This window comes from Pseudophryne corroboree, chromosome 9 (assembly GCF_028390025.1).
Source record: "Pseudophryne corroboree isolate aPseCor3 chromosome 9, aPseCor3.hap2, whole genome shotgun sequence".
Taxonomy (NCBI): Eukaryota; Metazoa; Chordata; class Amphibia; order Anura; family Myobatrachidae; genus Pseudophryne; species Pseudophryne corroboree.
In genome coordinates, this window is record NC_086452.1 from 99947045 (window position 1) to 99973391 (window position 26347).

Consider the following 26347-nt stretch of genomic DNA (forward strand, 5'->3'; position numbering starts at 1 on the left):
GAGGTATGCATCCCTGATATCCAGAGACACTAGGATTTCCCCCTCCTCCAGACCTGAGATCACCGCTCTCAGAGACTCCATCTTGAATTTAAACACTCATAAGTACGGGTTCACCGACTTGAGGTTCAAAATTGGTCGGACCGAACCGTACGGTTTCGGTACTGCAAACAAGTTGGAATAGTACCCCTTGTTTAGCTGATGAGGTGGATCTGGAACAATGACGTGAGTCTGTACCAGTTTTTGGATGGCACGTTGTAAAGTTATACTTGCCTCTTGTGAAACTGGCAAGCCTGATTTAAAGAATCTGTGAGGTGGGAGCTCTTGGAACTCCAGTCTTTAGCCCTGGGAAATAAGATTTATGACCCAGGGATCCTGGCACGAATTTGACCAGATTTGACTGAAGAATTGTAGGCGTGCTCCCACCTGACAGCCTTCCAGGCATTGCGGTCCACCGTCATGCTGAAGTCTATGAGGAAGCAGAGCCTTTTTCTGAGTACCTGCTGTTGCTGGTTTGCGTGGTTTACCTCTTGCACCGCTGGAGGACGTACTGTAGAAGCACCTCTGGATTTGCCTTTGAACTTGGCCGTCCGAAAGGACTGTAACTTAGAAGCTGAATAAGTCTTCTTGGTTGGGGGGGCTGCGGAAGGAAGATACGTAGACTTACCCGCAGTAGCTGTGGAGAGCCATTTGTCTAATTCATCTCCGAACAAGGCCTCTCCTGGAATCCGCGTCTGCAGTCCACTGGCAAAGCAACAAGCCCCTGAGTGCCGACACTGCTATCGCGGTGGTGCGTGCATTAAGCATGCCTATTTCCTTTATGGATTCCACCATAAAGTTTTCAGAGTCCTGTATATGCTTCAGGAGTAAGACGACATCCCCCCTAGATAAGGAATCTAACCCCTCAATTAGGTTACCTGACCATTTAGCAATGGCTTTTGTGATCCACGCACATGCAATAGTGGGTCTTTGGGCCACCCCAGCAGCTGTGTACAATGATTTGAGTGTAGTCTCAATTTTGCGATCAGCCGTGTCTTTCAGGGAGGCTGCACCATGGACAGGCAACACAATATTACGTGACAGCCTAGAGACTGATGCGTCCACTATCGGTGGATTTTCCCATTTTTTCCTATCCTCCAGAGGAAAATGAAAATATGAGAGCAACCTTTTAGGGATCTGAAACTTCTTATCAGGATTAACCCATGGTTCTTCAAACAGGGTTTTCAATTCCTTTGACGCAGGAAAAGTGACTGAGGACTTCTTTTTTACATTAAAATAAGATTCCTCACACTCCTCTGACACCTTATCAGGAATATGCAGCAAATCTCTGATAGCCTCTATTCCCTGTGACAGAGCAGTATCCCCCCTTCTGAGTCCACCTCCCCTTCTTCCATGTCTGACCTGTCAGAGTCAGACTGCAGGATATGGGCCAGAGATCGCTTTTGCGGACAAATGGGTGGGGATTGAGATGCTGTCTTGGGGACTGAGTCTCTGTTCATAAACTCATCCACAGTCTGTTTTAACTTATTGCGTCTCTTTCTGTAATTTTGTAGAAAGAGTTGAGATCATTCCCTTAAGAGAATTAACCCATTTCGGTTCAGCCCCGCTAGCCTGTGAACCCTGAATACCCCCTGGTGAAGAGGAACACTCTGCGGTACAAGAAACACACTCATTGCCTGACATAGGCCCTCATTCCGAGTTGTTCGCTCGCTAGCTGCTTTTAGCAGCATTACACACGCTAGGCCGTCGCCCTCTGGGAGTGTATCTTAGCATAGCAGAATTGCGAACGAAAGATTAGCAGAATTGCGAATAAATAATTCTTAGCAGTTTCTGAGTAGCTCAAGACTTACTCCTACACTGCGATCAGCTCAGCCCGTTTCGTTCCTGGTTTGACATTACAAACACGCCCTGCATTCGGCCAGCCACTCCCCCGTTTCTCCAGACACCCCCGCGTTTTATCCTGGCACGCCTGCGTTTTCCGCACACTCATAGAAAACGGTCAGTTTCCGCCCAGAAACACCCACTTCCTGTCAATCACACTCTGATGACTTCAACGATGAAAATTCTTCATTCGGACGTGAGTAAATCTACTAAGTTTTGTGCTAAAATACTTAGCGCATGCGCACTGCGTACCATGCGCATGCGCCTTTTTTCCTTAATCGCTCCGTTACGAAAATCGGCAACGAGTGAACAACTCGGAATGACCCCTATAATGTAAATGTGACAATACACACACACACACACACACACACACACACACACACACACACACACACACACACGAAAGGTTAAGCACAATTAACCCACAAAGAGCCCTTCAGGGAGACACAGAGTTGTTTGAAACCAGAACTTCCCCCCCCCCCGCCCTTACCGCTAATGCCAAGCTTAGCCGGGTCGCAGACTAAGCACCCTGATAGGGGCCTAGTACACTGATAGTCGCTGTCCCCCTGCTATGACCCCTTGGTAAGCACTGAGGTAATCTGGAGTCACACTGGAGGAGCTGCGCGTCCCTGTCCTTTCAGCATCTGTGTCCACTGCAGAGGGAAAGTGGTGCTGGTGAGCTGCTGGATCCTCTCATAGTGAAGCCCCACCCCTTCAATGGCGTACGGTCTTCCCGCTTTTTTATACTGGCTGAGGGATCTGGTGCTTAAAATGGAGAAAACCATTTAAAGGCTGTTGTACCAGTATGGGTACTGTGTACAGTGTACGGGGACGCAGTTGTGTACTGTGTCCGGAGACGCATTCTGCCCCGTGTAGAAGCCGTGCGTCTCCGTACCCTCATGCCGCCATAATGGCCGTCGCCCTGCTAGCCGAGACGCCAGCTCAGTCAGTACTCACCACTCTTCAGTCTTCTGGCTCTGTTAGGGGTGGCGGAGTGCTGCGGGAATATACGCTCACTGTGGTGGGGCTTGCGATGTCCTGTCAGCGGGGAACGGAACCATTAACCCTTCAAGAGGTTGGGCTGTCCCCCCCCCCCTAAGTCTCACGAAGCAGGCAGGCTGGTGCCAACCAGCCCTGACTGAAAATAAACATAGAAAATAAATGCAGAAAACTCTTCAGGAGCTTCCATAAGCGTGACAGGCTCCTCCGGGCACATTTTGTAAACTGAGTCTGGTAGGAGAGGCATAGAGGGAGGAGCCAGCCCACATTATCAAATTCTTAAAGTGCCCTAGTGGACCCGTCCGTATTCCATGGTACTAAATGGACCCCAGTATCCTCTAGGACATAAGTGAAATAAAATAATAACCTGGTCTCATCTGGCCATCAGCCTAGCAGGACTCTCATGCAAGTGAGCATGCTGTACCATCCCCCCCCTTCCAGCAAGTGTCACCCCTAGGCACGTGGCCAGTGGGAAATCCACCACAGATTAAATCATGTTACATTAGTTGTATGTACAGCATAGGCACTTAGGTGTCTGCAGTCTTATGTAGCTGTCCCATGCCAACTCTCCTGAAACTAATATGGGGAGTCACTCTTCTGCACCCCACCCACTTCCCCAATTAGTGCCATCTTGGCTCCACCCCCTCTGCAGGATGCTGCAATTCAAGAAATTACTAAGTGGAATCAGGCCCAAAATGATACAGTTTGCATCACCTCCCCTCAGAGTGGCAACTTACCACATAAAAGTGTCTGCAATTTTGTGAATAAGCCCTAATGGTTATTGTTTGAAAATAGATATACTGTAAATGCCATAAAACAAATGTGATTGAGACACACTCTAGTGACATAATTCTAGTGGGTTTTCCATTTAACATCTCTGAACTAGGGCGTTGTGTGTTCTAAAATTAATCCAATTTTAGTATGCCTTCATTGTGATTACTAATGTGTTAAAACAAAGTGGGTTGTAATTTAAAGCTGTTGTTTGAGGGGGAGTCCTCTAACAAGAAAGTGACAGCAATTAAGGCATGGCTGCAGCTAAGTGGGTGCCACTGCTATGGGGCCCAGAGCTATAGGGGGCCCACCTATGTGGCCTGACTCACCTGCACCCAGATCATAAAGTTGTCTACCAAGTTCCATCAACTGCCTGCTAAGCACCGTATGGCATAATGTCAACTGAGGGCAACGTGTGGCATATGTACTGGCAGCTGTACGATGTGGCATATTGTTAACTTATACAGGGTAAATTAAAATTAATGGCCCTCATTCCGAGTTGATCGGTCGCAAGGCGAATTTAGCAGAGTTACACACGCTAAGCCTACGCCTACTGGGAGTGTATCTTAGCTTCTTAAAATTGCGACCGATGTATTCGCAATATTGCGATTACAAACTACTTAGCAGTTTCAGAGTAGCTTCAGACTTACTCTGCCTGTGCGATCAGTTCAGTGCTTGTCGTTCCTGGTTTGACGTCACAAACACACCCAGCGTTCGCCCAGACACTCCTCCGTTTCTCCAGCCACTCCTGCGTTTTTTCCGGAAACGGTAGCGTTTTCATCCACACGCCCATAAAACGCCGTGTTTCCGCCCAGTAACACCCATTTCCTGTCAATCACATTACGATCGCCGGAGCGATGAAAAAGCCGTGAGTAAAAATACTATCTTCATTGTTAAATTACTTGGCGCAGTCGCAGTGCGAATATTGCGCATGCGTACTAAGCGGATTTTCATTGCGATGCGATGAAAAATACCGACCGATCAACTCGGAATGAGGGCCAATGTTTCCAATGTCTGTGATTTGCTTTTCAAGATGTAATGAGTGTTTCTTGTTGCATAATGTGTGCTTTGCAATCTCTCAATGTACAAACTCTGATTCCGCTAACAGGTCTGTCACAAGTGTTCAATGGCAGAAGACAGTTGCTGGTAGACCTGCGCGCTCACATCAGAGCAGCCATCACAGAAATGGACCCCCACTTGCTTCAAAGGGTTTGGGAGGGACTTGATTACTGGCTAGATGTGTGCCGTGCTATGTGTGGATTGCCCTTTGAACATTTGTAATAAACTTGATGAGGTTTTCTTTTCATCAGTACTTATTGTGTTTTCCTGCATTACATTAAACTTGAGTAAAAAAATAATTGAAATCGGAAACATAATTTTGACTTGTCTACCAGTGTAGGGTGTAGGCGCTTGCTCAGGGTGCCCCACCAAGTACCACTGAGCCCTGGAGCGCAGTTAGTACTGCGCTCCCTACCCTGTTGCCGCCATCTTCACACCGGCTCCCCGCTTGTCAGGGGGGCCGGTGACAAACTCGCCACTGACGTCTTCTGGGTCTGTAATGGGGTTGGCAGCATGCTGCTGGGGTGAGCCAGCCCACATTCTCAAACTCTTAAAGTGGCAATGGCTCCTGGTGGACCCGTCTATACCCCATGGTACTAATGTGGACCCCAGCATCCTCTAGGACATAAGAGAAAGATAGTCATTTGGGCCTTTTTATCGGGGGTGGTAAATCCAGAAAATGCGCTCCTGTGTACATACGTGAAAAAGAGTATATAGTTGATGATGATTATTATGGGGAAACTGTAGTGTAGTGTAGTGATCTGACGTCCTGGCAATGGGCATACTGTATCTTGCGCCTAAGACTCGAGAGGTACAGAGTATTCCAACCAAAGTGCAGTAGATTTCGGATTGACTGAAAAGCTGAAAACCTCTTCAAAGGCCTTTTAGAAGGAGAAAACTGGACTGAGGGAGACTGCTGGTTTATAAACATAGAGAAGGACATCATCTGCAAAGGCAGAAATTTTAATTACCCTGGCGCCAATCATAATTCCCCAGAAGTGAACAGAGCTTTGCAATAATCTAAGTAAGGGACCAGTATGGGGAACAGGAGATACCTCTGGCAGGTACCGCGATACATAAGTATGGGACAACTTTTATATCCATTCCGGCCGATATATTGGGTGAAATCTGGCATTTTGTCTGTGTGTCCAATCCGATGCGCATTCCCGTGAGGGTTGGATCGGCTCCCCTAGATCGTTAGTGCTGCACTCGTGATATGTCGGTTCCCGCAGGCACGGCTGGGATCGCATATGATAGATTGCATGCAAAATGTACCAAATCGTATGGAATCGTATGGAACCACTCCCGGGAAGCTCCCGGGATAGTTCAAGGGAAATCGCCCCAACTTCAGCCTTCAGACATATCGTTTTAGTGTATGGAGCACTTAGACACAGCGACCAAGAAGCAGCCCACCTTATTTCCCCAATGGAAATACTTAAATATGGCAAAAACCATATCTTGTTTAGCCTGTTTACAATCACTTTTACAGTAATTTACAAAATAGTTTTTAAGGAAAAGAAAGAAATATGACTATATAATGGTATGAATGGGACTAGACAGGGGTAGTTTTGCGTGAATGCCAGCAGGGGTGAATGGGGCTAAAAACCTAGATAGTCCAGTCTTTGTAGTCTGTAGCTAGTCCAGTCTTTGTAGTCTGTAGCATTAGAGAGGAGGCCCAACAGCCATTTACACAGTCCACCTTTGTGCTAAGAGTCAGTAAGTAATAGAAGGGATCCAGAGCCGGATTAAGGCCCCGGGAGGCCTGGGGCACTAAAGAGCAGGGGGCCCCCATGGACTAAAAAAATAAATAAATATATATATATATATATATATATATCCACATCGCTAAGAATCACTCCATCTTCAGTTCAGCGTGCGGTGCCCCAATGACTGAGCCACAGGCTTGCTGAGCCGGACAGCAATTTGACAGCTGAGCCATCGCTCAGCTGCCCTGACTACAGCTGTTAGAGCACTCTTCTTAGAGCTGTAGTCAGCGCAGCTGAGCGACGGCTCAGCTGTCCAATTGCTGTCCGGCTCAGCAAGCCTGCAGCTCAATCATTGGCGCGCCGCCGGCTGAACTGAAGGAGGAGGAGGGACAGGGCAGCGGGGAGCCGGGGCTCGTGAGCGCAGCACCGCAGATCGGATTGAAGAGAGATCCGATCTGTGGTGTGGCAGGGGGCCCTTTTGGAAAGGGGGGCCCGGGGTACGTATCCCCGGGACACCCCCCCACCCCCCCCATCCGGCTCTGAAGGGATCTACAGGGAAGACCCTGCCACTGGGTGTTGACAATGCAGTTCCACCTCAGCATTGTTGTTCCAATAATATATCTTTCTGTATCTAATTCACATATACCATATATTCACACAACATCCAATATATTATATTTCAGTAGTGATTAAAATGTTAAAAAATGACTCTCATTTTAGTCAACACATTTCCCCTTAACATAAAATAAGCCCAGTAAGTGACAGCTTTTAGTAGCCATGTGATCTATTGTATTGCACGTAAAGTCTGCAAGATTAGGCCATAGATTGCATGAATACCAGTATGAGTAATACATCAAGAAAGATTTTCCCCTTTATCATAGAAAACTATGCTGCAGAATTGATGCAATTTACATATTTTTGGTGCAGAATAAATTCAATTTACCTGGCACAGGATCTGTCACAGATTTCATCACTAGGCCCTAAAGAACTTCACTGGTTACCAGTCATAGAGTAAATTGAGTTTGGAGCCCTATTCATAATTTAATAGGTCATTCATACACTGACATCAATATGTATCCAGGAGCCCATCATTCTAAATCAAACAATAAGAGTATATAAGGCTGGCTGACACAGTAGCAATTTTCCAGTTAGTTTTGAAAGTAATACACAGAGCACAGCAAAGTAACTTCTGCAGAAAAAAAACACATTATTGTAGACGTGTGGTAAAAAGTAGATGCCTGGTAGAATAACTATGGCTGTCATTATCATTATTAAATTGGACCCGCATTCCTTGTAGGCCACAATTGTGCTGGTTACCCTTATTGGGGGTTAATATAGTTTAGAAAAAAAACAAAAAACGTAAGATACTGTACATGCTGGTTAACATCATCCCCACATATGTATATACTAGGTCGAAAGGAAGCTCAAATCATACCCCTCCTAAGAGGGGATGCATTTAATATTGCCATAGACAGGATGCTGCTGGTCATGTGACCAACACCGGAATCCTGACGCTACCCTTGAGACCGGTGCCGGTAGACCAACAGCCAGCATATTAAAGGTAAATATTGGGGCCACTGTTAGGATTAGGGCCGGGGGTGGGTAATTTAGTCTTAACCGCCACCTCCGGGGGTTAGCCTTTGCCGCCACTGCCAGATGGTTAGGGTAGGGGGAAAATACTTACCCTCTCTGACATCGGGATTTGCAATTTCGGGATGCCGGCGTTGGTCATCTGACCACCGGCATTTCCGACAAGCGGTATATCATACCGAACCCCCTAATAGGCATATCTGTACAGATGTTGAGCAGCATAGTGGCTAGCATTGATGCATCACAGCAGAGAGGTCATGAGCGCAATTTCTGGTCATGGACAATCTGTGTGGAGTTTATATGTCTGGCCTGTGCTTGCGTGGGTACTGATGTGAATGATTAAATCTTCTCTGTAAAGTGCTGCGCAATGTGTGTGTGCTGGTAAGAAATAAAATATCTAAATAAATGTGGGATACTGTATACAGGTCACCACTCCAAGCATTGGGGGCAAGTTAAGTCAAAATTCAGCTTCATTTTAATTTGCATATACAGTGCTTACATATCCCGTATTTGAGGATACAGCAGCACCTTGCCCTTCTCTCCTTACTCTCTGAAAGCGACATTATTGATAGTTATAGGAAATAAAACTATGGAGGTCATTCCGAGTTGTTCGCTCGCAAGCGGATTTTAGCAGATTTGCTCATGCTAAGCCGCCGCCTACTGGGAGTGAATCTTAGCATCTTAAAATTGCGAACGAAGTAATCGCAATATTGCGAACGAAGTAATCGCAATATTGCGATTACACACCTCGTAGCAGTTTCTGAGTAACTTCAACCTTACTCGGCATCTGCGATCATTTCAGTGCTTGTCGTTCCTGGTTTGACGTCACAAACACACCCAGCGTTCGCCCAGACACTCCTCCGTTTCTCCGGCCACTCCTGCGTTTTTTCCGGAAACGGTAGCGTTTTTTCCCACACGCCCATAAAACGGCCTGTTTCCGCCCAGTAACACCCATTTCCTGTCAATCACATTACGATCGCCAGAACGATGAAAAAGCCGTGAGTAAAAATCCTAACTGCATAGCAAATTTACTTGGCGCAGTCGCAGTGCGGACATTGCGCATGCGTATTAAGCGGAAAATCGCTGCGATGCGAAGATTTTTACCGAGCGAACAACTCGGAATGACCTCCTATATGCAGCTTATGCTTCTAATTGTGTTTTGGGGTTTTTTTTATCTGTTTTTTTTTTGTAAATTTTATCTCTATATTGGATTATGAAAAGAAACAGAGTTTCGTTTTAGATAACAAAATATTTTTAGAAATGTGACGGAAAGGGGTGGCAGGAATAACGAGCTGTATGGTGACCAGCCAGACTGGAATACTAACAGCTTACTGGGCAAAGCGCCATCTCTCCAATGCAGCGCCCACCCCCTCAGGACACCATGAGACACATTGGGCCCAGTACAAAGGGGGCGGAGCCATGACACAGCATCTCTAGTTGCTGCGCTTGTGCTGAAGGGAGCGTGGCCACCCCACGTTTGGGAAGCTTAAAGTTTTCCCTTAATGAACAGATAAAAAAGTATTCCAGATTCATTGTTTCATTCATTGTAAGCTAATTGATTCCTTGATTATGGTGGGATAGACAGAGACACTTGCCCCTCCACTGCATTTTTAGAAAAGTGAAAATAATAGGGGCAGGAGCAGTCTCTTACCTACCTTCCCTGATGTTGTAGAATGCAATGTGATCTCTTTGTGAGGGAGCACTTTATTCAGCTTTCGGGGGCACATTCAGATGTGGACGGAGTAGCTATCGCTGCTGCTTCCAAGGTGCTCTGTATGTAAATGCAGCAGGAGGCATATCCTTCAAGTAGATGAATCCTACTGAAATAGTGATCAGAGCTGCAACTTAGGAGCATCAGATCAATACAACACCATCGGACACCTTGCGGCACCCTTGGAGTCACGCAAGCCGGCCGAATCTCCGTCCAATGGAGATCCTGGCTTCTTATGAGGATCTGCAGCAGACGGAGATCCTGGCCTCTTCTCTCTCCCTAAATAGCTGCAACAAACTTTAATTTTCACAAACTGAAGCTGTCACCAACCATTGCCATCCCCAAATGCCATCAGACTGTCAATTACTGACAGTCTGATACCGTCCTGTGGTGTGGGACCCATTCCTGTACACGCAGAGCAGGTCCTGCGCATGCGCTAAGTACTGATGTTCAGTACTTTGCGGCATGTGGCACAGGACTGACTGGATCTGAATGAAGGCCACTGCATTTTTAGAAAAGTAAAAATAGTAGGGGCAGGGACAGTCTCTTACCTACCTTCCCTGATGTTGTAGAATGCAATGTCTAGTGAGATCTCTCTGTGGGTGTAGTACTGGTGACCGGCGGTCTCCTGACCGCCGGTCACCTTACCGACTCCGGGATCCAGGCAGCAAACCGACGCCGGGATCCCGGTGGGGAGGGGCGAGTGCAGCAAGCCCCTTGCGGGCTCGCTGCGCTCGCCGCGCTGCGGGCTCGGTGGCGACCTGCGGTCGCCACGGGTTCTATTCCCACTTTATGGGTGTCGTGGACACCCACGAGTGGAAATAGTCCCTGTTGGTCGACATGCCGACCATCGGGATAGTGAGCCGTCGGGCTCACGGAGGAGGTCATGTGACTGTCGGTCAGCTGACCGGCGGTCACATGAATACCACCCCTCTCTGTGAAGGAGCACTTTATTCAGCTTTAGGGGGCTAATTCACATGTGGACAGAGTAACTATCTCTACTCCGTCTAGTCCTCATCTTTACTGCAGGAAACCTGTCCAATATAGAGCACAGAACACTGGATGCAATGCTCTCTTTTACTTGAACCAGGTTCCCAGAGGCAGATTAAGATTTGTGGGGCCCCCATAGAAACTAACTTGTAGAGATCCCATTAACGACCACCCCCATCCCTTCTCTATCTCACCATCTATCCACTACTATGTTGCACTGACGTCCACAACGCTGCAGTGCAGGGGCACATATTGTTGGGGTAGAGACGAGTGCTGTGTGTAGAGATGAGTGGTCCGGATTTTGGTGTTCCAAGCCTAAACAAGTTGCGAATCGGATCACTTTGGTGTTCCAAGTAGAACAGAGTCCCGGCTGGGATCTCTTTGGGGTTGCAGATAGAATTGAGAACTCTCTATTCTATCTCTCTCAACCATTTCAGGTTGTACATCCTTTGTGGTCCCACTGATTATGCAAATAAAGGGAAGACTTCTCCTTATAAGAAATCTACAAGTATGGCAACTCTAATTCCTTAAAATAGAGGAACAGCAGATTAAAATGGTAAAATCTAACTCAAATGGTATTGCCAATTATCTTCCTTCAAGACCACCACAACGTTGAGTCTCCTATATCAGAAAATACGATATCCAAACATTTTTTGAGACTGAGACAGTGACAGCTTTGCTTTCTGATGGCTCGATGTACACAAACTCTGTTTCATGCACAAAATTCTTAAAAATATTGTATAAAATTACCTTCTGCCTAAGGGGGCTATTCAGAGATGGATGCAGATCTTGCATCCGCAGCAAGATCTGCGTCCATCGACTCACATGCTGGGGTCCACCCAGCACAGGGCAAGGCTGCCCAGCATGTGTGTGGCGCTGCCCCGCGATGTGTTTGCAATTCGATTTGTGGTAGATCCCCCCCGACGGCCGCTGCTGTCAGTCACCTTCCAGGATGGTGAAGGGTCCCGCATGCGCACTATGGCCAGTGCGCATGCACAGACCCAATGGTCACGGCCACTGCATGCGAACGCAGCAACTGCGTCCAACTCTGAATGAGGCCCTATGTGTATAAGGTGTACAGTATATGAAACATAAATGCATTTTGCGTTTAGACTTGAGCCCATCCCCAAGATGTATCATTATGGTATGTAAATATTCCAAAACACGGAAACATCTGTATTAAATATACTTCTGGTCCCAAGCATTTAGGATATGGGAGACTCACCCTGCATTAGCCATCAGTCACTTGGACCTGGTTCCTACCGAGTGCTGAGGCATAACATGTGCTAAACCAATATTTATGAAAATATAGCCTGTCAGTTCAGTTGGAGCTCCTGTTGTGGTTCTTTGTGCCTTATGCCTCATCTCTAAGTGATGGTAGCAATTTCTAGTGAATTGTTAGACTGGATATTGGTTCAGCCAACCAAATAATTGTCTCCATTCTGCACAGACAACAGGTGAGCTTGAATTTTCTCAAGAACACGAATTCCCATTGAACAGCATGATGAAGAATATGTGTTTAATTTACATATAGAACGGGGCCTCATTTTACAACAAACATCCTACAGACAGAGGTTATGACTCCGCTAATAAAACAAATACAGAATTCCCATAGAGTGGACGTTTGTACCAGTAAAATATTCTGAAGCTTTATTTCTGCAAATGGTTATTTTATGTGTTCAGCTTTAAGCTTTTCAGTCTTCCCAAAGCTTTTGGGTTGGCAGCAAAGTGTTTTCTTGTTATCTACCTGCATAGGTTTTAATGGTTTGCAAACAAAAATGTCCATTTGATTCTTACACTATATTGCATATTCAGAATAGATGAGTATTTGTTTAACATTATTAATTGCTCTTTCGAAGATGTCACTTCCTACTGTGATCTATATATCAAACACACGGGCCGGATTAACAATAAGGGCGGACGGAGCAGCAACTCCAGGCCCCCCATCACAATAGGCCCACAGGATTGCTGTGCAGCCGCCGCAGCCCGCCCCGCAAACAATCCCAACTTTAGGCACTTTGAACCTGATTCAGAGTTGGATGGGAAGTGGGTGTATGTGCTCCTGCATTGAGTATATGGGAATAAATGGGTGGTATTCATGTGACCGACGGTCGGGAGACCGACGGTCACATGACCTCCTCCAGCATCCCGACCCCACTATCCCGATGGTCGGCATGCCGACCAACAGGGACTATTTCCACTCGTGGGTGTCCACGACACCCATAGATTGGGAATAGAACCCGTGGCGACCGTAGGTCGCCACCGAGCCCGCAAGGGGCTTGCTGCACTCGCCCTTCCCCGCCGGGATCCCGGAGTCGGTATGCTGCCGGGATCCCGGCGTCGGTAAGCTGACCGGCGGTCAGGAGACCGCCGGTCAGCCTTACTACACCCGAATAAATATGTATATATTCACCTGTATGCAAGCATCTTGCGGTGTGCGTGCTCTCTATGTGCTACTCACCATCATCAGTGCGCACTTGCATTGCCCAATACTAGGTGCATGTATGTCTGCTTATGTCCATGTCTGCACTGAGGTGTAGATGCAGTTAAATTTTGTGCGACTTTACATCGTCTGTTCTATGTTGTGTTGGTTGCGTTGAATGCGCAGTGTGAAAACTCTCAGATACAGTCAGGGCCGGACTGCCCATTTGGCACTTCTGGCAAATGACAGAAGAGCCGATGGGCCGGTGGTCCGGTCCACAGAGAGCCGGGAAGGTCGCGCAGCACAGCTCCCGACTCTCTGCTTTGTCCCCTGCTTCCGCCCATAGTGCCCCGTTGCTAAGCAATATGGGGGCGTGCTGCGAGTCCACGAACCCTGACTTGCGGCACGCCCCCATTTGCAGTGTCCGCACGCCCCTTTGTAGTCGCACGTGCACACACACGGATTCCAGGGATGGAAAGAGGCCCCAGTCCGTCCCTGGATACAGTATGCTCCGCTAACAGGCATACGCTCAAATCAGCATCAGAGCTTTTGTCGTTCCATCTTCATTCATGTTTAAACTTTTGGACAGCAAGTAACATCACACATCTTATTACACACAGCTTAATAAAAACACCACAGATCACAAACATTCACAGACTACAAGCTGTGGTTCTGAATAGACAGTAATAGAGGATTCTTTCTGTACATCGGAAACAGACATGGGGGGTCATTCTGAGTTGATCGCAGCTGCGCTAAATTTAGCACAGCTACGATTAGGCACTCAGACGTGCGGGGGGGGGGGGGGATGCCCAGCACTGGGCTAGTCCGCTCTGCATCTCAGTGCCGCCCCCCCCCCCCCCCCCCCCCCCCGCAGAAGTGCAAAGGCATCGCACAGCGGCGATGCCTTTGCACTTCAAGAGTAGCTCCCAAACAGCGCAATTTTAGTGTGCTGGCCGGTAGCTACTCGCCGCTCCCCGGCCGGCAGCGGCTGCGTATGACGTCACGCAGCCGCTGCGGGAAGCTCCCCAAGCGGTCCGGCCACGCCTGCGTTGGCCGGACCGTGGCCATGAAACGGCGGCCAAATGCCGCCGTTTCATCCCCTCCCGCCCAGCGACCGCCTCTGCCTGTCAATCAGGCAGAGGCGATCGTAGCCCAGCTACGGCCTTTGGCTATCTGCCATGCACCGGCGCACTACGGCGCCGGCACATGCACAGTGGGTACCCGTTAGCTTGGCTGCGGTAAAAAGCAGCGAGCGACAGGTCAGAATGACCCCCCATGGGACACTGGGACAGTTATGATGGGAAGACTGCATGCCTCTCTTTACATGAGGCCTGTGGAAGGTATGCATCATTTATCACACTAAGAATATGAATATTACATTTCATTTAATAAACTTTATCCAAGGAGCGTAGGATCAAGTCATAATTTGTACTTACATGTGGTGAAGCTGACACTGGTGCTCCGGCTGGCTTGGGGCCCGATGCTGGCTGCCAGAGAGACTGAATAATGGGTTCGTGGGAGAAGGCTCTGCAGCTGAAACTCCTGGCTATCCCCATCAATGAGAATGGTTTCTCCTGAGACTAAATAACAAGAGAAAACAGATTATGAGAGTGCGGTGTAGAGCCGCATAATCCTACAATCCATGTGTCAGTCGTTATCCTTTGTGCAGAGGTTAATGCTAATTTACAAGCACCTGCAGGCAGTAACAGCAGATCCATGCATCTGTGCGCTACTTATACTGCTCCCCAGGCAGGCACATCTGGCTTTATATAAAATTAATGTGTGTAGATACGTTACCCGTGTGTGATCTTTACTGACCCGTATGGTGTGTCAGAGTGATTATGTAACTCTCCACGTCTGCCCTTGGCGGCTCCCATTGCAGAACAGCTCCCGAGTCACTGACGTTACTGGCCCTCAGGCCAAACGGAGGATCCATGGCTACAGCGAGAAAATAAATAAATAAACACTACAGCGATGAGCGTTGATGTCAGGATGACAGGTGCGCTGTGCGAGAAGAGCATTGTGCAGCGGCTAATGTCACTGCAGTGTGAGTGTTAAAGGGCTCAGCACACACTGACCGTCGCTTCATAATAGGGTCATTATAGAGTTATATTTGTCCTGGCAATTATACTTTGTGCTAGAAATATATGCCCTTATTTATCAATGAGTGATAGATTTCACAGTGAGTGATAAATTGCACCAGCCAATCAGCTCCTAACTGCCATGTTACAGACTGTTGGGCTCATTTATCAATGTGTGATAAATTTCACTGTGAGTGATAAATTGTACCAGCCAATCAGCTCCTAACTTACATGTCACAGGCTGGGTTTGAAAAATGACAGTAGTGGATTGGCTCATGCAATTTATCACTCACAGTGAAATTTATCACTCATTGATAAATAAGGGCAATAATGTCCGGCAGTTATGAACACTCCAGTTTCTACAAGCTTCCACATGGTATGGCTCCATACTGACAGCCAATTCTAGCTCATAAATATGTATTTTACAGAGGAAGCTGGTATCTTACCGTGAACCTCTCCTCATTGCACATAATTGTTTTTTGCAATTAATTCACATGCACTAAACTATTCACACATAATTTACTCAGAAATCTATATCATGATCGCAAAGAGTGTTCCCTTTGTCTTTAAATATGATTCACATTAAATAACAATAAATTGTGCTCTGCGTGCATACAGTATGTACATAATACATGTGGATCATATAAGAGCATTAATGAGTGGTTATTTATATACCAGGCATAGACTACCTGTGGCTATCCAGCTTTTGTGGACCCATAAATGCCAGCACGCCCCAACAAGCAGAGTCCGGCAGGACATATTGGTAATTGCAGTTCCTCTACAGCTGTACAGCCACGGGTTGCCTATATTTATTCCATACTGACCTGTCACTGCTGTTATACTGACTCGCTCACTCTCCTCCCGACCCCAGACACTGCTCAGGCTGATCCTGTGCTCAGTGGTTGGCTGCAAATTGGAGAGGGTATACTGAGTCTGATCATTAGCAATCACCACGCTGTCCATTCTCCCTGCAGAGGGCAAACCACAGACATTCATAAGCACAGAAGCTTAGTCCTGCTTTAATGGTACAGCTTCATACGTATGATACTGATGCTTAGTGATGTACAGAAGACCTGCCAAGCTTTTCCAATAAAAAAACAACAACAGACCTAGCAGCAAATGGGTATCACTCATTTTTGGAATGAGATCCCCTTTTAACTTTTATTTTCTGCTTAATCTCCTACTTGTCGTATTAATACTTTATTTATATTTACTTTTTGTCTCTTGCATGCTAAGTGTAGTTTGGCGGCGTTTTCAGGGTGGCTGCATGACGTCACAAGCAGCCGCTCCGATTGCAAAAATGGCAGCAGGCCGTCTGCCTTCCCAGCTGGGAGGCAGGGGGTCGTCCAATTAAATTGCAGTCGCAGCGTGAAAAAGGATTGAAGATTCCGCTTTTTAGCAGAATCTGCAATCCAACCTGAATAACCCCCTTTTGTTTACAAATAGAACATATATGAATATCTCTACCTTTATCTCTGTCTTTGCATTTCTGTTTGCATTAAGCATACCTCCCAACTGTCCCGATTTCGGCGGGACAGTCCCGTTTTTCACGGTCTGTCCCGCTGTCCCACCCGCGGGTCGCAGTGTCCCGCGGGTGGGGGGGCAGTTGGGAGATGCCCCCCTGTCACTCGCTGCTCTGAGCCGAGCAGCGGTGAATAGATGGTGTGCGCATGCGCACAGCGTCTACTCACGGCAGGGAGGGAGAGGGGGCATGACCAGCAGCTCTCACAGCGCTGTTCATGCCCCCATAATGACGAAAACTGGGGCGTGGCTTGCGATCGCGGCACTTGCCGCGAGGCCATGCCCCCTTTCCGTTAGGCCACGCCCCCTAAAATCGGGCGCGGAACTGTCCCTCCTTGTATGACAACAAAGTTGGGAGGTATGCATTAAGTACAACACAGAAGTTATCAGTGAGCGGTACTGGGCCTCACCTTCACCCCTTCCAAATCCTCCCTTTAGTTACATTTTGTATTTGCTCTTTAAAAATAACTGCCTGAGCCTGATGGTACATGAGTGTCAGTGATGAGGAAGAGAGATGTAAGACAGGGTAGCTTGTTAAAGGTAAACATTACATGGGCAATTGATTGACAACTGCTGAGGCGAGTTCTCTACCATGGGTGTGCCAGGGGGTGGGTTTATAGATCCAAAAAATAGTTTGAGTTGAGGTGTTGCCAGCCCATCTTTATTATTATTATTAGCAGTTTCTTATATAGCGCAGCATATTCCGTTGCGCTTTACAATTAGCACAACAGTAATAGAACAAAACTGGGCAAAGACAGACAGACATAGAGGTAGGAAGGCCCTGCTCGCAAGCTTACAATATATAGGGAAATAGGCATTGATACACAAGGAAAGATGCTACCTGTTACATAATGGTCCCCCAGATTGCTTGGTTCTTAATGGGTTGTATGATATGATCACCCAGCAATGTTGGAAGACAAAATGTGAGGTTATGTGAACTGTACAGAGAGGATGTAACTGGATAGGAAGCATTGAAGGTTATGTGAGTGGGTCTGGAATTTGGTAGGCTTGTCTGAAGAGATGAGTTTTCAGGGAACGTTTAAAGGTTTGGAGACTAGAGGAAAGTCTTATTGTGCGTGGGAGGGCATTCCACAGAGTGGGTGAAGCCCGGGTAAAGTCCTGTAATTTTGAGTGGGAACAGGTAATACATGTGGATGAGAGACGCAGATCTTGTGCAGACTGGAGAGGTCGGGTTGGGAGATATTTTGAGATGAGTGAGGAGATGTATGATGGTGCAGTTTGGTTAATAGTCTTGTATGTAAGTAAAAGTATTTTATATTTGACATGGTAGAATACTGGTAAACCAATGGAGGGACTGACAGAGCGGATCAGCAGACGAAGAATGTCTGGAAAGGAAGATTAGCCTCGCAGCTGCATTTAAAATGGATTGTAGTGGTGAGAGCCTATGTTTGGAAAGACCAGTAAGGAGACCATTGCAATAATCAATGCGGGAGATGATGAGAGCATGGATTAGAGTTTTTGCAGTGTCTTGTGTAAGATAAGGGCGTATTTTAGATATGTTTTTAAGGTGCATGTAACATGATTTAGAGACAGATTGAATGTGTGGAACAAAGGACAGTTCAGAGTCAAGGGTGACTCCTAGGCAGCAAGCTTGTGGGGTAGGGTGGATAGTCGAATTGTCATCAGTTATGGAGATATCAGGTTGCTAACTACTCTTGGCTGGTGGGGTAATAATTAATTCTGTTTTGGAAATGTTGAGTTTGAGGTGGCAAGATGACATCCAAGATGAAATGGCAGACAGGCATCCAGTGACACGGCCCAATACAGAAGGTGACAGATCTGGGGAGGATAGGTAGATTTGAGTATCATCAGCGTACAAATGATACTGAAATACAAAGGAGCTGATTAGTTTACCAAGAGATGAGGTATAGATTGACAAAAAACAGAGGACCTAAGACTGAGCCTTGCAGTACTCCAACTGATAGAGGTTTTGGGGGGTGTTTTTCTGGGATGTGGTTTAATAGATCTACAGTGAAAAGATAGTCAATAGGTCGATCCCAAATGGTCATCATGAAAAGGTCAACACGTACAAAAGGTCAACACGTACAAAGGGGGTAATTCCAAGTTCATGAGCAGTATCGCATAGAATTCCCCCTCCCCTCCTGGGCCGCCAATATTGTGCATACTCACTGTGCGATATCGCAAGTGACGTCATGCCGTAGCCGGCCCGAACATGCATCTTCTGACAATGGGGGTAATTCTGAGTTGATCGCAGCAGGACATTTTTTAGCAGTTGGGCAAAGCCATGTGCACTGCAGGGGGGGCAGATATAACATTTGCAGAGAGAGTTAGATTTGGGTGGGTTATTTTGTTTCTGTGCAGGGTAAATACTGGCTGCTTTATTTTTACACTGCAAATTAGATTGCAGATTTAACTCACCACACCCAAATCTAACTCTCTCTGCACATGTTATATCTGTCTCCCCTGCAGTGCACATGGTTTTGCCCAACTGCTAAAAAATTTCCTGCTGCGATCAACTCAGAATTACCCCCCAAAGGGTCAAAAGGTCGACATCAAAATGGTCTGCTCAAAAATGTTATACACAAGGTCTGGGCGGGGCGGGGGGGGGGGGGGGGGTGGTTGTGTAATTTTGTATGTTTCACCATATCTAATCCAAATTAGTATAGATGTGTACCCTCACAGGCTTGCCTTGCTCTCCTGCCTCTGCACTTAGCACACTGGTTACAATTCCCAATTGTAGTCCATGTGGATGGTAAATGATGAAAAAGTGTCGACCATATGTGTATCGCCCATTGTCATGTTAACCCATGGAACCTGTCGACCTTTTGAGCCTATTGACCTTAAGCACTGTCAACTTTTTGACTGGCTTTTACTGTAGATCTATCAACCAGATACCATTTTTCTGCTACAGATGTGTCCTCATTCATCATGGCTGCAGTCATGCCAAACAGCCCCTCTTGGCATGCCAGGTCGCATGAGAATCTTCTAGTGGCAGGCATCTTTTTTGCATCTTTTTTTTTTCTAAATATCTGTCTTAAGGTGCATACACACTAGGCAATTATGTAAACAATATCGCTCATTTTTACCCTCCTCACTCATGCCCAGTGTGTATGCTATGAGTGATGCCTGATGCACGCTCCTTGGGTCATTACCTGCCAATATTGGGCCTAATTCTGAGTTGATCGCAGTAGCAAATTTGTTAGTTGTTGGGCAAAACCATGGCCCTCATTCCGAGTTGATCGCTCGCTAGCTGCTTTTAGCAGCAGTGCAAACGCTAGGCCGCCGCCCTCTGGGAGTGTATCTTAGCTTAGCAGAAGTGTGAACGAAAAGTTAGCAGAACTGCTCGAAAATCTTTTCATGCAGTTTCTGAGCAGCTCCAAACCTACTCCTACCTTGCGATCACTGCAGTTTAGTTCCTGCTTTGACGTCACAAACACGCCCTTCGTTCGGCCAGCCACTTCCCCGTTTCCCCAGGCACGCCTGCGTTTTTACCTGACACGCCTGCGTTTTTTTTAGCACACTCCCTGAAAACGGCCAGTTACCACGCAGAAACACTCACTTCCTGTCAGTCACTCACCGATCAACAGAGCGACAGAAAAGCGTTGCTCGACCTTGTGTAAAACTGCATAGTTTTGTGTGAAAGTACTTCACGCGTGCGTACTGCAGCCCGTATGCATGCGCAGAAATGCCGCTTTTTCACCTAATCGCGGCGCTGCGACCGAAAGCAGCTAGCGATCAACTCGGAATGAGGGCCTATGTGCACTGCAGGTGGGGCAGATATAACATGTGCAGAGAGAGTTAGATTTGGGTGTGGTGTATTCAAACTGAAATCTAAATTGCAGTGTAAAAATAAAGCAGCCAGTATTTACCCTGCACAGAAACAAAATAACCCACCCAAATCTAACTCTCTCTGCAAATGTTATATCTGCCCCCCCCTGCAGTGCACATGGTTTTGCCCAATTGCTAACAAACTTGCTGCTGCGATCAACTCAGAATTACCCCCATTGTCAGAAGATGCATGTTCGGGCCGGCTACGGCATGACGTCACTTGCGATATCGCACAGTGAGTATGCACAATATTGGCGGCCCAGGAGGGGAGGGGGAATTCTATGCGATACTGCTCATGGAGCGTATCCCGCCGCAGGGACGTGCAGTGAGCTAAAAGGCTAAGGAGGCACTAGCTAGCACCAGAGCCAGATTTACACACAAAATAGAATCCAAAGGGTACATCTGGCATTATACACAGGTGTAGCAATATAAACTGGAAATTTGGTGAGTTTTGATCAGAGATGTGCGGAAAAGATAAGCAGACGAGACACTGCCTCACCTGCCATAGACTTTTTACTAGAGATGAGCGCCGGAAATTTTTCGGGTTTTGTGTTTTGGTTTTGGGTTCGGTTCCGCGGCCGTGTTTTGGGTTCGACCGCGTTTTGGCAAAACCTCACCGAATTTTTTTTGTCGGATTCGGGTGTGTTTTGGATTCGGGTGTTTTTTTCAAAAAACCCTAAAAAACAGCTTAAATCCTAGAATTTGGGGGTCATTTTGATCCCAAAGTATTATTAACCTCAAAAACCATAATTTCCACTAATTTTCAGTCTATTCTGAATACCTCACACCTCACAATATTATTTTTAGTCCTAAAATTTGCACCGAGGTCGCTGTGTGAGTAAGATAAGCGACCCTAGTGGCCGACACAAACACCGGGCCCATCTAGGAGTGGCACTGCAGTGTCACGCAGGATGTCCCTTCCAAAAAACCCTCCCCAAACAGCACATGACGCAAAGAAAAAAAGAGGCGCAATGAGGTAGCTGTGTGAGTAAGATAAGCGACCCTAGTGGCCGACACAAACACCGGGCCCATCTAGGAGTGGCACTGCAGTGTCACGCAGGATGTCCCTTCCAAAAAACCCTCCCCAAACAGCACATGACGCAAAGAAAAAAAGAGGCGCAATGAGGTAGCTGACTGTGTGAGTAAGATAAGCGACCCTAGTGGCCGACACAAACACCGGGCCCATCTAGGAGTGGCACTGCAGTGTCACGCAGGATGTCGCTTCCAAAAAACCCTCCCCAAACAGCACATGACGCAAAGAAAAAAGAGGCGCAATGAGGTAGCTGACTGTGTGAGTAAGATAAGCGACCCTAGTGGCCGACACAAACACCGGGCCCATCTAGGAGTGGCACTGCAGTGTCACGCAGGATGTCACTTCCAAAAAACCCTCCCCAAACAGCACATGACGCAAAGAAAAAAAGAGGCGCAATGAGGTAGCTGACTGTGTGAGTAAGATAAGCGACCCTAGTGGCCGACACAAACACCGGGCCCATCTAGGAGTGGCACTGCAGTGTCACGCAGGATGTCCCTTCCAAAAAACCTTCCCCAAACAGCACATGACGCAAAGAAAAAAAGAGGCGCAATGAGGTAGCTGACTGTGTGAGTAAGATAAGCGACCCTAGTGGCCGACACAAACACCGGGCCCATCTAGGAGTGGCACTGCAGTGTCACGCAGGATGTCCCTTCCAAAAAACCCTCCCCAAACAGCACATGACGCAAAGAAAAAAAGAGGCGCAATGAGGTAGCTGACTGTGTGAGTAAGATAAGCGACCCTAGTGGCCGACACAAACACCGGGCCCATCTAGGAGTGGCACTGCAGTGTCACGCAGGATGTCCCTTCCAAAAAACCCTCCCCAAACAGCACATGACGCAAAGAAAAATAAAAGAAAAAAGAGGTGCAAGATGGAATTGTCCTTGGGCCCTCCCACCCACCCTTATGTTGTATAAACAAAACAGGACATGCACACTTTAACCAACCCATCATTTCAGTAACAGGGTCTGCCACACGACTGTGACTGATATGACGGGTTGGTTTGGACCCCCCCCAAAAAAGAAGCAATTAATCTCTCCTTGCACAAACTGGCTCTACAGAGGCAAGATGTCCACCTCATCATCATCCTCCGATATATCACCGTGTACATCCCGCTCCTCACAGATTATCAATTCGTCCTCACTGGAATCCACCATCTCAGCTCCCTGTGTACTTTGTGGAGGCAATTGCTGCTGGTCAATGTCTCCACGGAGGAATTGATTATAATTCATTTTAATGAACATCATCTTCTCCACATTTTCTGGATGTAACCTCGTACGCCGATTGCTGACAAGGTGAGCGGCGGCACTAAACACTCTTTCGGAGTACACACTTGTGGGAGGGCAACTTAGGTAGAATAAAGCCAGTTTGTGCAAGGGCCTCCAAATTGCCTCTTTTTCCTGCCAGTATAAGTACGGACTGTGTGACGTGCCTACTTGGATGCGGTCACTCATATAATCCTCCACCATTCTTTCAATGTTGAGAGAATCATATGCAGTGACAGTAGACGACATGTCCGTAATCGTTGTCAGGTCCTTCAGTCCGGACCAGATGTCAGCATCAGCAGTCGCTCCAGACTGCCCTGCATCACCGCCAGCGGGTGGGCTCGGAATTCTGAGCCTTTTCCTCGCACCCCCAGTTGCGGGAGAATGTGAAGGAGGAGATGTTGACAGGTCGCGTTCCGCTTGACTTGACAATTTTCTCACCAGCAGGTCTTTCAACCCCAGCAGACTTGTGTCTGCCGGAAAGAGAGATCCAAGGTAGGTTTTAAATCTAGGATCGAGCACGGTGGCCAAAATGTAGTGCTCTGATTTCAACAGATTGACCACCCGTGAATCCTTGTTAAGCGAATTAAGGGCTCCATCCACAAGTCCCACATGCCTAGCGGAATCGCTCCGTGTTAGCTCCTCCTTCAATGTCTCCAGCTTCTTCTGCAAAAGCCTGATGAGGGGAATGACCTGACTCAGGCTGGCAGTGTCTGAACTGACTTCACGTGTGGCAAGTTCAAAGGGCATCAGAACCTTGCACAACGTTGAAATCATTCTCCACTGCACTTGAGACAGGTGCATTCCACCTCCTATATCGTGCTCAATTGTATAGGCTTGAATGGCCTTTTGCTGCTCCTCCAACCTCTGAAGCATATAGAGGGTTGAATTCCACCTCGTTACCACTTCTTGCTTCAGATGATGGCAGGGCAGGTTCAGTAGTTTTTGGTGGTGCTCCAGTCTTCTGTACGTGGTGCCTGTACGCCGAAAGTGTCCCGCAATTCTTCTGGCCACCGACAGCATCTCTTGCACGCCCCTGTCGTTTTTTTAAAAATTCTGCACCACCAAATTCAAGGTATGTGCAAAACATGGGACGTGCTGGAATTTGCCCATATTTAATGCACACACAATATTGCTGGCGTTGTCCGATGCCACAAATCCACAGGAGAGTCCAATTGGGGTAAGCCATTCCGCAATGATCTTCCTCAGTTGCCGTAAGAGGTTTTCAGCTGTGTGCGTATTCTGGAAAGCGGTGATACAAAGCGTAGCCTGCCTAGGAAAGAGTTGGCGTTTGCGAGATGCTGCTACTGGTGCCGCCGCTGCTGTTCTTGCGGCGGGAGTCCATACATCTACCCAGTGGGCTGTCACAGTCATATAGTCCTGACCCTGCCCTGCTCCACTTGTCCACATGTCCGTGGTTAAGTGGACATTGGGTACAACTGCATTTTTTAGGACACTGGTGAGTCTTTTTCTGACGTCCGTGTACATTCTCGGTATCGCCTGCCTAGAGAAGTGGAACCTAGATGGTATTTGGTAACGGGGGCACACTGCCTCAATAAATTGTCTAGTTCCCTGTGAACTAACGGCGGATACCGGACGCACGTCTAACACCAACATAGTTGTCAAGGCCTCAGTTATCCGCTTTGCAGCAGGATGACTGCTGTGATATTTCATCTTCCTCGCAAAGGACTGTTGGACAGTCAATTGCTTACTGGAAGTAGTACAAGTGGGCTTACGACTTCCCCTCTGGGATGACCATCGACTCCCAGCAGCAACAACAGCAGCGCCAGCAGCAGTAGGCGTTACACGCAAGGATGCATCGGAGGAATCCCAGGCAGGAGAGGACTCGTCAGAATTGCCAGTGACATGGCCTGCAGGACTATTGGCATTCCTGGGGAAGGAGGAAATTGACACTGAGGGAGTTGGTGGGGTGGTTTGCGTGAGCTTGGTTACAAGAGGAAGGGATTTACTGGTCAGTGGACTGCTTCCGCTGTCGGCCAAAGTTTTTGAACTTGTCACTGACTTATTATGAATGCGCTGCAGGTGACGTATAAGGGAGGATGTTCCGAGGTGGTTAACGTCCTTACCCCTACTTATTACAGCTTGACAAAGGGAACACACGGCTTGACAAATGTTGTCCGCATTTCTGGTGAAATACTTCCACACCGAAGAGCTGATTTTTTTGGTATTTTCACCAGGCATGTCAACGGCCATATTCCTCCCACGGACAACAGGTGTCTCCCCGGGTGCCTGACTTAAACAAACCACCTCACCATCAGAATCCTCCTTGTCAATTTCCTCCCCAGCGCCAGCAACACCCATATCCTCCTCATCCTGGTGTACGTCAACACTGACATCTTCAATCTGACTATCAGGAACTGGACTGCGGGTGCTCCTTCCAGCACTTGCAGGGGGCGTGCAAATGGTGGAAGGCGCATGCTCTTCACGTCCAGTGTTGGGAAGGTCAGGCATCGCAACCGACACAATTGGACTCTCCTTGTGGATTTGGGATTTCGAAAAACGCACAGTTCTTTGCGGTGCTTTTGCCAGCTTGAGTCTTTTCAGTTTTCTAGCGAGAGGCTGAGTGCTTCCATCCTCATGTGAAGCTGAACCACTAGCCATGAACATAGGCCAGGGCCTCAGCCGTTCCTTGCCACTCCGTGTGGTAAATGGCATATTGGCAAGTTTACGCTTCTCCTCCGACAATTTTATTTTAGGTTTTGGAGTCCTTTTTTTACTGATATTTGGTGTTTTGGATTTGACATGCTCTGTACTATGACATTGGGCATCGGCCTTGGCAGACGATGTTGCTGGCATTTCATCGTCTCGGCCATGACTAGTGGCAGCAGCTTCAGCACGAGGTGGAAGTGGATCTTGATCTTTCCCTAATTTTGGAACCTCAACATTTTTGTTCTCCATATTTTAATAGGCACAACTAAAAGGCACCTCAGGTAAACAATGGAGATGGATGGATACTAGTATACAATTATGGATGGACTGCCAAGTGCCGACACAGAGGTAGCTACAGCCGTGGACTACCGTACTGTACTGTGTCTGCTGCTAATATAGACTGGTTGATAATGAGATGTAGTATGTATAAAGAAGAAAGAAAAAAAAACCACGGGTAGGTGGTATACAATTATGGATGGACTGCCGAGTGCCGACACAGAGGTAGCTACAGCCGTGGACTACCGTACTGTACTGTGTCTGCTGCTAATATAGACTGGATGATAATGAGATGTAGTATGTATAAAGAAGAAAGAAAAAAAAACCACGGGTAGGTGGTATACAATTATGGACGGACTGCCGAGTGCCGACACAGAGGTAGCTACAGCCGTGGACTACCGTACTGTACTGTGTCTGCTGCTAATATAGACTGGTTGATAATGAGATGTAGTATGTATAAAGAAGAAAGAAAGAAAAACCACGGGTAGGTGGTATACAATTATGGATGGACTGCCGAGTGCCGACACAGAGGTAGCTACAGCCGTGGACTACCGTACTGTACTGTGTA

General features: G+C 47.4%; 1 protein-coding gene across 2 annotated transcripts in view; it reads right to left on the reverse strand.

Annotated features, from left to right (window-relative positions):
* Positions 1-26347, reverse strand: part of TNR (tenascin R) — a 765126-nt gene that overhangs the window by 158976 nt on the left and 579803 nt on the right. For both annotated transcript variants that reach the window (XM_063939699.1, XM_063939698.1), the window contains exons 13-15: positions 16032-16175; positions 14945-15064; positions 14563-14706 (exon numbers count right to left, since the gene is read on the reverse strand). In XM_063939699.1, the coding sequence (XP_063795769.1) occupies positions 14563-14706; positions 14945-15064; positions 16032-16175 (408 nt within the window). The remainder of the gene's footprint in view (positions 1-14562; positions 14707-14944; positions 15065-16031; positions 16176-26347) is intronic.